This window comes from Oncorhynchus clarkii, chromosome 18, assembly GCF_045791955.1.
Source record: "Oncorhynchus clarkii lewisi isolate Uvic-CL-2024 chromosome 18, UVic_Ocla_1.0, whole genome shotgun sequence".
In the NCBI taxonomy this organism is placed as follows: Eukaryota; Metazoa; Chordata; class Actinopteri; order Salmoniformes; family Salmonidae; genus Oncorhynchus; species Oncorhynchus clarkii.
The window spans coordinates 18,602,357-18,614,498 of NC_092164.1; the positions used below are offsets into that span (position 1 = coordinate 18,602,357).

The 12,142-nt window shown below is 40.4% G+C and overlaps 1 protein-coding gene across 1 annotated transcript in view; it reads left to right on the forward strand.

The window, feature by feature from the left end:
- The window catches only part of LOC139372263 (uncharacterized), a 30,897-nt gene extending 19,062 nt beyond the window's left edge, over positions 1-11,835 (forward strand). The window contains 1 exon segment of the mRNA XM_071112023.1: positions 5,660-11,835. Coding sequence (XP_070968124.1) covers positions 5,660-8,607 — 2,948 coding nt within the window. The 3' untranslated portion in view covers positions 8,608-11,835.
- The last annotated feature ends 307 nt before the right edge of the window (positions 11,836-12,142 follow it).

The window sequence follows — 12,142 nt, forward strand, 5'->3', positions numbered from 1 at the left end:
CAATGGAATGGTTCAAAAATAAACATATCCAGGTGTTAGAATGGCCAAGTCAAAGTCCAGACCTGAATCCAATCGAGAATCTGTGGAAAGAACTGAAAACTGCTGTTCACAAATGCTCTCCATCCAACCTCACTGAGCTTGAGCTGTTTTGCAAGGAGGAATGGGAAAAAATGTCAGTCTCTCGATGTGCAAAACTGATAGAGACATACCCCAAGCGACTTACAGCTGTAATCGCAGCAAAAGGTGGCGCTACAAAGTATTAACTTAAGGGGGCTGAATAATTTTGCACGCCCAATTTTTCTGTTTTTGATTTGTTAAAAAAGTTTGAAATATCCAATAAATGTCGTTCCACTTCATGATTGTGTCCCACTTGTTGTTGATTCTTCACAAAAAAATACAGTTTTATATCTTTATGTTTGAAGCCTGAAATGTGGCAAAAGGTCGCAAAGTTCAAGGGGGCTGAATACTTTCGCAAGGCACTGTATCTGCTGGTCACAGAAAGTAGGACATGGATCAGAAAACCAGTCAGTATCTGGTTTGACCACCATTTGCCTCATGCAGCGTGACACATAAAGTTGGCCAGGCTGTTGATTGTGGCCTGTGGAATGTTGTCCCACTCCTCTAATATGGCTGTGAAGAGTACACTTCTCCAGCATGCCAGTGACTATCGAAGGTGAGCATTTGCCCACTGAAGTCGGTTACGACGCCAAACTGCATTCAGTTTAAGACCCTGGTGAATATGACGAGGACGCAGATGAGATGCTTTCTGACAGTTTGTGGAACCCACAGCTTCATCAGCTATCCGGGTGGCTGGTCTCAGACAATCCCGTAGGTGAAGAAGCCGGATGGGGAGGTCCTGGGCTGGTGTGGTTACATGTGGTCAACGGTTGTGAGGCCGGTTGGATGTCCTGCCAAATTCTAGAAAACAGTGTTGGAGGTGTCTTCTGGTAAAGAAATGAACATGAAATTCTCTGGAATGTAAAAAGTGTCAGTGTTAGTACCCGTTTGATGTTTGGATCAGAATGTTCTTAGTTCTAAGAAATAAATATCTCAGGTCTCGGAAAGTTCCCGTATATGGTCAGCATCAGTATTTTATTCGGTCCAACTGTGAGAGAGAGCAAACAAGCCTGACTTCCCCCCCGACTCTCTCTCTCTCGCTTCTTCTTTTCTGCCCCTTCTTTTCTGCCCCTTAGTCAACTGTGTGTCAGGTCAACCCAGTCTGTTAAGTTTTCACATTGTGTTGTAGCTGTTTGTGAGAAATCAATCTAGACAAATACCAAGATACATTTTGAACAAAGTTTAGTGAAGTAAAATGCCAGGGAAGTGCTCTTTGGAGCAGGGTGGTAGAACCGGGACTCAGGTGATTACAGTCCTATGCTGCACTAGTGCTCACTGTGACTGTCTTCCTCTGACAATTGTGAGTAAAAATGATTACTATGTAGTCTGGCTGTTTTTAGTTGTCTTTTTCTGGTCTATCTCTTCAAAAATATAATACAAATGTGTGTTTTATTCTTATCCAGAAAATGTTATTACCCTTATCTACTCATTTCTAATTTGATAGTGGTCTTTACCTTTTTTCCTTTCTACTGTAGTTTGTCTTTATCAGTAAAGCAGGCTTTTTGTGAGTTATGTTGATAATTTGGATGACCTATAAATAATAATCTGTCAGTTATTTTGAGGACCACAATACCATATAGAACATCATAAAGAACATCAGTTTTGTCTCACAAATAAAGACTATGTCTGCTATGATGTCTGTGAATACTTCTCTCATACCTGCTTTGTAAATCACGGAACCATTTTCCATGAAGGTCTTGTCTTCACAGAGTATCACACACATAACTCTCCCTCACTCAATAATCTTCCAAGGCAATGCAATGAATTCAAACATGAGAGTTACACATTCAGGACCAATGTCTAATACTTATAATGTTCAGCTTTGTGAAACTCTTTGTTTACATTTCATTAGTTGACTTTGTTTGGTTATATTTGTCGGGAGCCAAAATGCGTATCCTCTTGAAAAAGTTACTATCCATGTTGCTTTCCCTGCCATCCCGATCCTTCATTACTAACCCATTCCTTTGCATATTCCGTCATCTAGTGGACATAAACTGTTATTACACTAAGGAGACACGAAGAAGTGTGTCATCTAAAACACGGGTTTAGACATTTCCTTGACCAAGCAATAAGACATAACTTGATGTTTCAGAGATTTACTGGTTTGGGTGAGCAGCAATCAAAGCATTTTGTATTTCATCAACAGCTGGTGATTAGTAAGTGCTAGTACCAGTTAGAATTTTGGATCAGAATGTGCTTTGGATCTTAGTTCTCAGAAATGATTTCTGAATTCTAAATTCACTTTATTATTGGGGTCAGCAACAGTATTTTCTTCTGATGTCCAATTTTGGGATGTTTGCTCAATAACTTTCTTCTCACTTCCTCCTCACTTATGGTAAATCGACTGTCCTCCCCCAAAAATTCTGAAAATGACACCTCTCTCTCTCTCTCTCTCTCTCTCTCTCTCTCTCTCTCTCCCTCTCTATCTCTCTTTCTCTCTCTCTCTCTCTCTCTCTCTCCCTCTCTCTCCCTCTCTCTCTCTCTCTCTCTCTCTCTCTCTCTCTCTCTCCCTCTATCTCTCACTCTCTCTCTCTCTCTCTCTCTCTCTCTCTCTCTCCCTCTCTCTCTCTCACGCTCTCTCTCTCTATTTCAATGTCGATGTCAATTTAAGGGGCTTTATTGGCATGGGAAACATATGTTAACATTGCCAAAGCAAGTGAAGCAGATAATATGCTAAACTGAAACCAACAATTAAAACGTAACAGTAATAAACATTACACTCACAAAAGTTTGAAAAGAATAAAGACATTTCAAATGTGATATTATGTCTACATACAGTGTTGTTATGATGTGCAAATAATTAAAGTACAAAAGAGAAAATATAGGTTGTATTTACAACGGTGCTTGTTTTTCACTGGTTGCCCTTTTCTTGTGGCAACAGGTCACAAATCTTGCTGCTGTGATTGCACACGGTGGTATTTCACCCAGTGGATATGGGAGTTTATCAAACTCAAATTTGATTTCAAATTCTTTGTTGATCTGTGTAATCTGAGGGAAATATGTGTCTCTAATATGGTCATACATTGGACAGCAGGTTAGGAAGAGCAGCTCAGTTTCCACTTCATTTTGTGGGCAGTGTGCACATAGCCTGTCTTCTCTTGAGAGCCAGGTCTGCCTAAGGCGGCCATTCTCAATAGCAAGGCTACATATGCTCACTGAGTCTCTCTCTCTGTCTCTCTCTCTCTCTCTCTCTCTCACTTCCCCTCCTCTGTCCCTTTAACTTAATCAACTGTGTGTCTAGTCTACCCAGTCACTTTGTGCTGGATCTCTGCTTACAAGTCAAAATCTATCCTAGACCAAGACAAAACTATTTTTTAAACAAAGGGTTAATATAGTGAAGTTTAAAGGCAGGGAAGTGCTCTTTGGAGCAGGGTGGTAGAACCAGGACTCAGGTGATCACAGTCCTATGCTGCACTAGCGTTCACTGTGACTGTCATCTGACAATTGTGAGTAAAAATAATTACTATGTATTTTGCCTATATTTTTCATTGTCTTTTGCAAGTCTATCTCCTAAAAAAAATATGATACAATATGTTTTGTGTTTTCTCTTATTCAGACAATGTTTTTACCCTTTTCTACTCATTTCTAATTTGATAGTGGTCTCCTTTTATCCTCTCTGATGAACAGTACGTGTAAAAATCTTGGACACATCTACTCATTCAAGGGTTTTTCTCTATTTGTACTATTTTCTACATTGTAGAATAATAGTGAAGACATCAAAACTATGAAATAACACATATGGAATCATGTGGTAACCAAAAAAGTGTTAAACAAATCAAAATATATTTGAGATTTGAGATTCTTCAAAGTAGCCACCCTTTGCCTTGATGACAGCATTGCACACTTGGCATTCTCTCAACCAGCTTCATGAGGTAGTCACCTGGAATACATTTCAATTAACAGGTGTGCCTTGTTAAAAGTTAATTTGTGGAATTTCTTTCCATCTTAATGTGTTTGAGCCAATCAGTCGTGTTGTGACAAGGTAGGGGTGGAATACAGAAGATTTGGTAAAAGACCAAGTCCATATTATGTAAAAAAACAGCTCAAATAAGCAAACAGAAACAACAGTTCATCATCCACATGAAAATCCATCAATCCGGAAAATGTCAAGTACTTTGAAAGTTTCTTCAAGTGCAGTCGCAAAAACCATCAAGCGCTATGACGAAACTGGCTCTCATGAGGACTGCCAAAGGAAAACCCAGAGTTACCTCTGCTGCAGAGGATAAGTTCATTAGAGTTACCAGCCTCAAAAATAGGCAATTAACTGCACCTTAGATTGCAGTCCAAATAAATGCTTCACAGAGTTCAAGTAACAGACACATCTCAACATCATGTGTTCAGAGGAGACTGCGTGAATCAGGCCTTCATGGTCGAATTGCTGCAAAGAAACCACTACTAAAGGACACCAATAACAAGAGGAGACTTGCTTGGGCCAAGAAACACGAGCAATAGACATTAGACCGGTGAAAATCTGTCCTGTGGTCTGATGAGTCCAAATTTGAGAGTTTTGGTTCCAACCGTTGTGTTGAGATGCAGACGCAGAGTAGGTGAACGGATGATCTCTGCATGTGTGGTTCCCACCGTGAAGCATGGAGGAGAAGGTGTGATGGTGTGGGGTGCTTTGCTTTTGACACTGTCAGTGATTTATTTAGAATTCAAGGCACACTTCACCAGCATGGCTACCACAGCATTTTGCAGCGATACGCCATCCCATCTGATTTGTGCTTAGTGGGACTATATAGTATTTCAACAAAACAATGACCCAAAACACTCCTCCAGGCTGTGTAAGGGCTATTTGACCAGGAAGGAGAGTGATGGAGAGCTGCATCAGATGACCTGGCCTCCACAATCACCCAATCTCAATCCAATTGAGATGGTTTGGGATGAGTTGGACCGCAGGATGAGATGACCGCAGGAAAAGCAGCCAACAAGTGCTCAGCATATGTGGGAACTCCTTCAAGACTGTTGAACAAGCATTTCAGGTGAATCTGGTTGAGAGAATGCAAAGAGTATGCAAAGCTGTCATTAAGGCAAAAGTTGGCTACTATGAAGAATCTCAAATATAAAATATATTTTGATTTGTTAAACGTGTTTTTGGTTACTACATGATTCCATGTGTGTTATTTCATAGTTTTGATGTCTTCACTAGTATTCTACAATGCAGAAAATAGTAAAAAAATAAAGAAAAACACTTGAATGAGTAGGTGTGTCCAAACTTTTGACTGGTTCTGTAGTTTGTCTTTATCAGTGAAGCAAACTTTTTGTGAGCTATATTGAAAATGTGGATTACCTATCATTAATAATCTGTCAGAAATTTTGAGGACCACAATACCAACAGCTATCAATGTTATTGCAATTTCATTCGATTGTCTAATTATGCTATATATCAGGACCCCAAATGTAACAGTTAGTCACTATATTATTCTTTGTTATTTACTGTAGAACTGAAGAAGACGGCAAGCCATTGGGCACAGACGTCAATTCAAAGTCTATTCCACGTGAGTTCAACATCATTAAATTGAGATAACGTTGATTCAACCAGTGTGGGCTCAGTGGGAAGCCTCTGACACAATGACACTCAAGGTAACCATGCCTGGAATACGAAGTGGGCTTACATTCTCTCAGCTGAGACTCGATCTTTGTTTCCTGATGTATTGCTGGGTTCTTGCTGATCCAGTATGTGGGTACTTCCTGAAAAACTGCACAATCCGGGGTAATCTCAGTGACCCCTCTAACATGAAAGTACTCTGTTATAACAGGAATATTGAAGTCATACCTTTAGATATTCCGCGGAAAGTAAGCAATTTAGACTTGGCCATGAATAAGATTTCCAAGATCGAAAAGTTGGATTTTACAGACCTATCAAACCTCAAAATTCTAAACATGTCCAAAAACCAGATCTCTCAAGTGGATGATGAGGCTCTTGGACACCTAGATGCTCTTCAGGAGCTGGGTCTGTCTCATAACAGACTCACAACCCTGTCAGACCATTTGTTTCAGGGCCTGGCCAACCTCTCCCTGCTACATCTGGACAACAACCTCATTGCAACCATCAGCTCCTCATCATTTCAGCCTCTCTCCAGTTTGAAGACAGTGAATTTAACCAAGAACAACCTTTATAATATGAAGGAAGTTCAGGCCATTGTACAATTACCACACTTACAGGAGTTGTACATTGGGAGCAACAGATTCACATCTTTCCAGTCACAGGAAATATCAAACACTTCTTTAAAGCTGAGAGTGTTGGATTTATCCTGGAATCCATTGGGAATCTTCAGGATCACGGCAGATGTTCTTCCTTACCTTGAGGTGTTAGACATCGCCTACTGTGGCCAACTTGGAAGCATGGAATGGGATGTGCTGAACAGGTCTTTTTTGAGCAACGTCAAACGTCTCAACTTGAGTGGCATTGAGATGTCTTTCGAGAGGATGGGTATGGTACTGCGGACTGTCAACTCCTCATTAGTCCATCTGAGATTGCAAGACCTTGTAAACGGCTCAAGGCTAAAGGTCAAGGCTCTCACTGATATTGCCTGCCATATACCTACACTCAATGTGCTAAGACTAGAATATAACAACATAGGTAATCTCTCTGAGGAATTTGTGCAGTCATGTAAGCACATGATAGAAGTGGACATTTCAAATACTCATCTTTTTCAGCTGTCTGACTTTTCATTCAGACCGTTAGAGCAGATAAGGACTTTGAAACTGGGCCACAACAGGCTTTCTTCCGTGCCAAAGGCCACAAGAAATGTACCTACACTGAAGGTCTTGGATCTCAGCTTCAATATCATCAATAAACTGGGCTGCTCAGATTTCTCCAATCTTACAGGACTCACACAACTCTTTCTTTTCCATAATCAAATCTCCAACCTTCCAGGATGTGTTTTCCAGGATATGAAAGAATTAAGGATCCTTAAACTGGGATCAAACAAAATCCTGACCTTGCATGATGCCTTCATGAATGGGTTGCACAAACTTGAGACTTTGTTGATGGCAGGCAATAAACTGAGCTCTATCAGAAAAGGTGAGTTTAAAAGCTTAGTATCACTCAATAATTTGTTTTTATTTGACAATCAGATTGCCAGTATGGAAGATGGAGCCTTTGAGGGATTGGTCAACCTTACAGAACTTCAACTGGACTCAAATAAGATCACTCAAACAGACATAAGAAATACTGTGCTCACGGGACTTCCACTCTTAAGAACTCTTGATATATCCTGTAATTACATCACATATGTAAATGATGATAAATTAGACCCTCCACCCTTCTCTCATCTGATATCTCTGGAGAACCTCAGGATATTTAGTCAGCGTCACAAGGGACTGTCTCATCTACCTATCAACTTTCTTGAAGGACTGAAATCTTTATTGTCATTCCAGGCAGGGAGTCTCAATATTAAGGACCTGCACCCAAAGACATTTATTCACACACCCCGGTTGTGGTTCCTTGATGTCAGTAAGAATGACTTCACAGCCCTCACTCCAAAGCTGTTTCACCCAACCCCAAGGCTCAACAGCCTGTACCTGTCCAAAGCCCGACTTCAGTCCTTAGATTTCCTCATAGGAGCAAACCTCAGTAGAGTCACTTTCTTGCAGGTGAGCAAGAATGACATAAAAGTAGTCAATGAGACAGTGTTGCAATCTCTCCCTTCCTTGACATACCTGGACATGCAAGATAATGCTTTCACCTGTGGCTGCAGTGATGCTTGGTTTGTCCAGTGGATGGAGAGCAACAACCAAACACAAGTTGTTGGTGCAGGAGAATTTACCTGCAACTATCCTGCCGATCTAAAGGACACCAAGCTGTTGGATGTTGAGCTTCAGTTCTGTACAGTGGACTTAGGACTGTACTGCTACATCTCTACCACTTGTCTGGTCCTCCTCACCCTGGTAGCATCCTTTGCCTACCACTTCCTGAAATGGCAGGTCATTTACGGCTATTACCTCTTCCTGGCTTTCCTCTATGACACTAAGCAAAGGAAAAAGCACACGCCTCATGGCTGTCAGTACGATGCCTTCATTTCCTACAACGCCCACGATGAGCCCTGGGTCCTGAGGGAGCTTCTGCCAGAGCTGGAGGGACAGCAGGGCTGGAAGCTGTGTCTCCACCACCGGGACTTCCAGCCAGGCAAACCCATCATAGACAACATTATGGACGGCATCTACGGAAGCCGCAAGACCATCTGTGTCATCAGCCACCGCTACCTGGAGAGTGAGTGGTGCTCCCGGGAGATCCAGGTGGCCAGCTTCCGGCTCTTTGATGAGCAGAAGGACGTCCTGATTCTGGTGTTCCTGGAGGAGATCCCTACCCACCAGCTGTCACCCTACCACCGGATGAGGAAGCTTGTGAAGAGACGCACGTACTTGAGCTGGCCCAGGAATGGGGAGCACATTGTGCTCTTCTGGCAGCAACTACGGCTGGCTTTAGAGACCAAGGACGGCCCTGCTGAGGAAAATCCCATCCTCTCTGGTGTGCAGGCTCTGTGATAGTGACACGTTGATAGTGACACCTCACTCTGAACCTTTTCTGTATATTTACATGAGAATATTGAAGATGCACTCTCACACTTTTGTCTAATTTCAGCCAGTTGTTTTGAAAGTGGTGCTCACGAGCCAGAAGTGGTCCCAGTTTTCTGTGTATCACGTCATCTAAAGTGTTTTTTGCCTATTCTTACGATATGTTACAAATGTATTTCATACTATACAGTATGTTATGATTTTATTGTGCTTATCATCATGGAGTGCATCTTTAAGAAGTTCCTAAGAGTATTGATGTGCCCATGGGTCAATCTAAGTAACATATGAAAAAAATCCCCATCAAAGTTAGTTTAAGCTAGAGATATCAGTTTCTTTGCATGGGTCTCAGAGCAAATTGATATTATTCTGTACATTTATCTTCAAGGCCAAATGTAGTTTGATATGTTATGTTTTTTATGGTATTTTTTATGGTATTAATGCAAAACTTAGCTAATAAGCTAAGTAGTTACAAAGCAGCAAAAAGTTAGTAAGTAGTAAGTAGTTGAACTAGCCAAAATGCTAAAGTTGTCCGTGATGAGATTCGATCTCGCAACCATATGCCCACCCATCTGTCATATGCAACTATGCCAAAACTAACATACCATACTAAATGGACTGTTTCGGATTTTCAGTGCATTTAGAAAGTAATCAGACCCCTTGACTTTTCCTACATTTCATTACGCCTTATTCTAAAATGTATTAAATTAATAAAAAATAATCATACACACTATACTCCATGATGACAAAGCAAAATGTGTTTTTTTGACATTGAAGCTAGTTTAATAAAATGTTTCAACAGAAATACCTTTTACATAAGTATTCAGACCCTTTGCTATGAGACTCGAAATTGAGCTCAGGTGCATCCTGTTTCAATTGATTCTTGAGATGTTTCTACAACTTAACTGGAGTCTATATGTGGTAAACTGAATTGATTGGACATGATTAAAAAAGCACACACCTGTCTACATAAGGTCCGACAGTTGACAGTGCATGTCAGCGCAAAAACCAAGCCATGGGGTCGAAGGAATTGTCCCTAGAGTTCCGAGACAGGATTGTTTTGAGGCACAGATCTGGGGAAGGGTACCAAAACCCTATTTAATCAATTTTAAAATTAGGCTGTAACGTAACAAAACGTGGGAAAAGTCAAGGTGTCTGAATTCCTTCCGAATGCACTGTACATACAGAATAATACGAAATGCTCTGAGACTAGGTTTGCAACCGTTTATGTTGGCTTTCCGCATCTGCAGTGGAAGGTGGCTGAGCTACAGCGATGTTTGTCAGACCATGAAACATCCGAAACGGTTTGGCCTACAAACTATTATGACCCCTCTATGGAAAGACACAGGCCTGATCTGAAGGGAAACCAGCCTGATTCCACTCTATGGAAAGGGGAGACTTTTACGAACAAGGTGATGTTCTCCGTTTTGTAACAGGTCTCAGCTGAAGGTAACCCATACAAACTAATTGAAGTATGAAGGTAGTTTTCTTCTAACAAAAATAAGGGGTTACATTTAAAAATATATATTTTAAAAAGTCAGCTTTCTTGTATCTCCTAGATATCGGAGAGACCAGTGCTTAATTTGTAAATCGGGAGGTGCCGGAACAATAAAAAGTGAGTTCGAGAGTCAGGTGACCTGGGGAGTTCTAAGGTACCGGAACGAATGAAAAAAATTAATTACCCTCATAATAAATCTTTGCATGCATATCATCACATTTGCGTAGTGGCATAGAGCAGAGCAGTAGAATTAAGGCACTTATAGAAGTTGCACACATGGAGAACATGTTTAGTAGCCTTGGGTCCGGGAAAATGTTAGTCTTTTATAAATGAATTTCAGCAATTTTATGTCATTTTACCTGACTGGAGACTTTGCCAGAATCTTTTTTAGTACCGCAAAAATTATCGAAATGACAGGCTACTTTGACACTGACAAACTGAGAAATCTGAGATCAATTAAAAACGACCTTGTCTTGAATCCATCAATAGTCTAGGCCTAGTTGTGTGAAGACACATATTGTAGGCAAATTATAGTCCTTATAGTCCTAAAAATGCTTCCAGTTTGACTGACTCACTCAGCTACCTCGCTGGTGATGGCCGATGCTCGTGCCAAAAGCCTCTCCCTCTCGCTCTCTCTTTTGTAAAAATAATACTTCGAAGTTGATCAAATATTTTGGTAGCCTACAGCAGAGTCTTCTCTTTTCAGCAGGAGTAATTTGCCTTACAACCTGTGTTTTCGCTTGATTTGAACTTAAAATATTCAAATATTGCGAAAGGCCTGTTTTTTCTGCATGGTGTTTTTTCACTGACAGATTTGCCACTCGTTCCCGGATGTAGGCTATTCTTTGTTTATTAGGTTACAATCCACAGCTACTGATCCTCTGTCACTAAATTATACATTATTGTTATGGTGTAGTGGGCTATTCTGAATGATTTAATCAATTTCTGAACAGACAGCAGTAATAATATAACTTTGGCAAATGTATTTAAATGTATCAAGGGTGCTGCAGTTCATTCAGAATCCTCCGCATGGCTATGATTCTATGAGGAAATAAATGAGAGATGTGAGTTGCAGGCTCATGTCTATCAGAGTAGAGAGAGGGAGAGAGGTCATAGAAAGTGAAACTTATTCTAGTTATGTGAGACATACTGACCGCTTCTCACACAGCCAAGGCCACACGTTGGTCTCAAACATTGCTTACAATGTTACGTAAACCAATAACCCGGGTCAAACCAACCAAAATCAACTCTTAGAATATTAGTCCCACCTTAAAAATTTACTTTTTCACGTTACTTTTCTTTCTGGGGGCCGGAGAATTAACTAAAGGCTAAATTAAGCACTGGGACAGACACATCAAAAACCTTATTCCGTATGATTTATTTTTGGAAAGTCTTTTTATTTTATTTTTACATTTATGAGTATGTTATTCAATGCGTTTCTATGGGCTTTAGTAGTAAAGGGCGAATTCAATATTTTATCCAAAAACATTTTTAGAGGGTAGGAAATGCTTATATTTGTAAATTGAATAAGCCAATTCATGATCATATTAGCTTATTTTTTCCTTGTCATAGATATTATTGATTTTGTTACTAAATTAATGCAATATAATCACACTTTTACAGTTTATTTGTACATTTGATATCTGTCATACAAAATGTTCAGCATAAAATGTGATAATAAAGTATCAATTGAAGCGTTCAAAGAACATTGTTCGAGTGACTTGTGTATTGTGTTGTTTGAGTTAACACGTGATTATATGTATTGACAGCAGGTTTGGATAATTTTCTAATAAGACACCATGTTGTACAGATGTTCACAGTTGTTATTCATCGAACAGTGATCGCACACACACTGACTATTCCACACAGCCCATCATGTCTGGGGGGATTTTGTTAGGCTCTGGGCGGATCCTGCTGAAAGCCAGTAGCCTGGGTGTCTCCTAGTGGTAGTACTCAGAGCCCACATACACTTTGATGTCATCATGCCTTCCTTGATGCCGGAGATGGGCA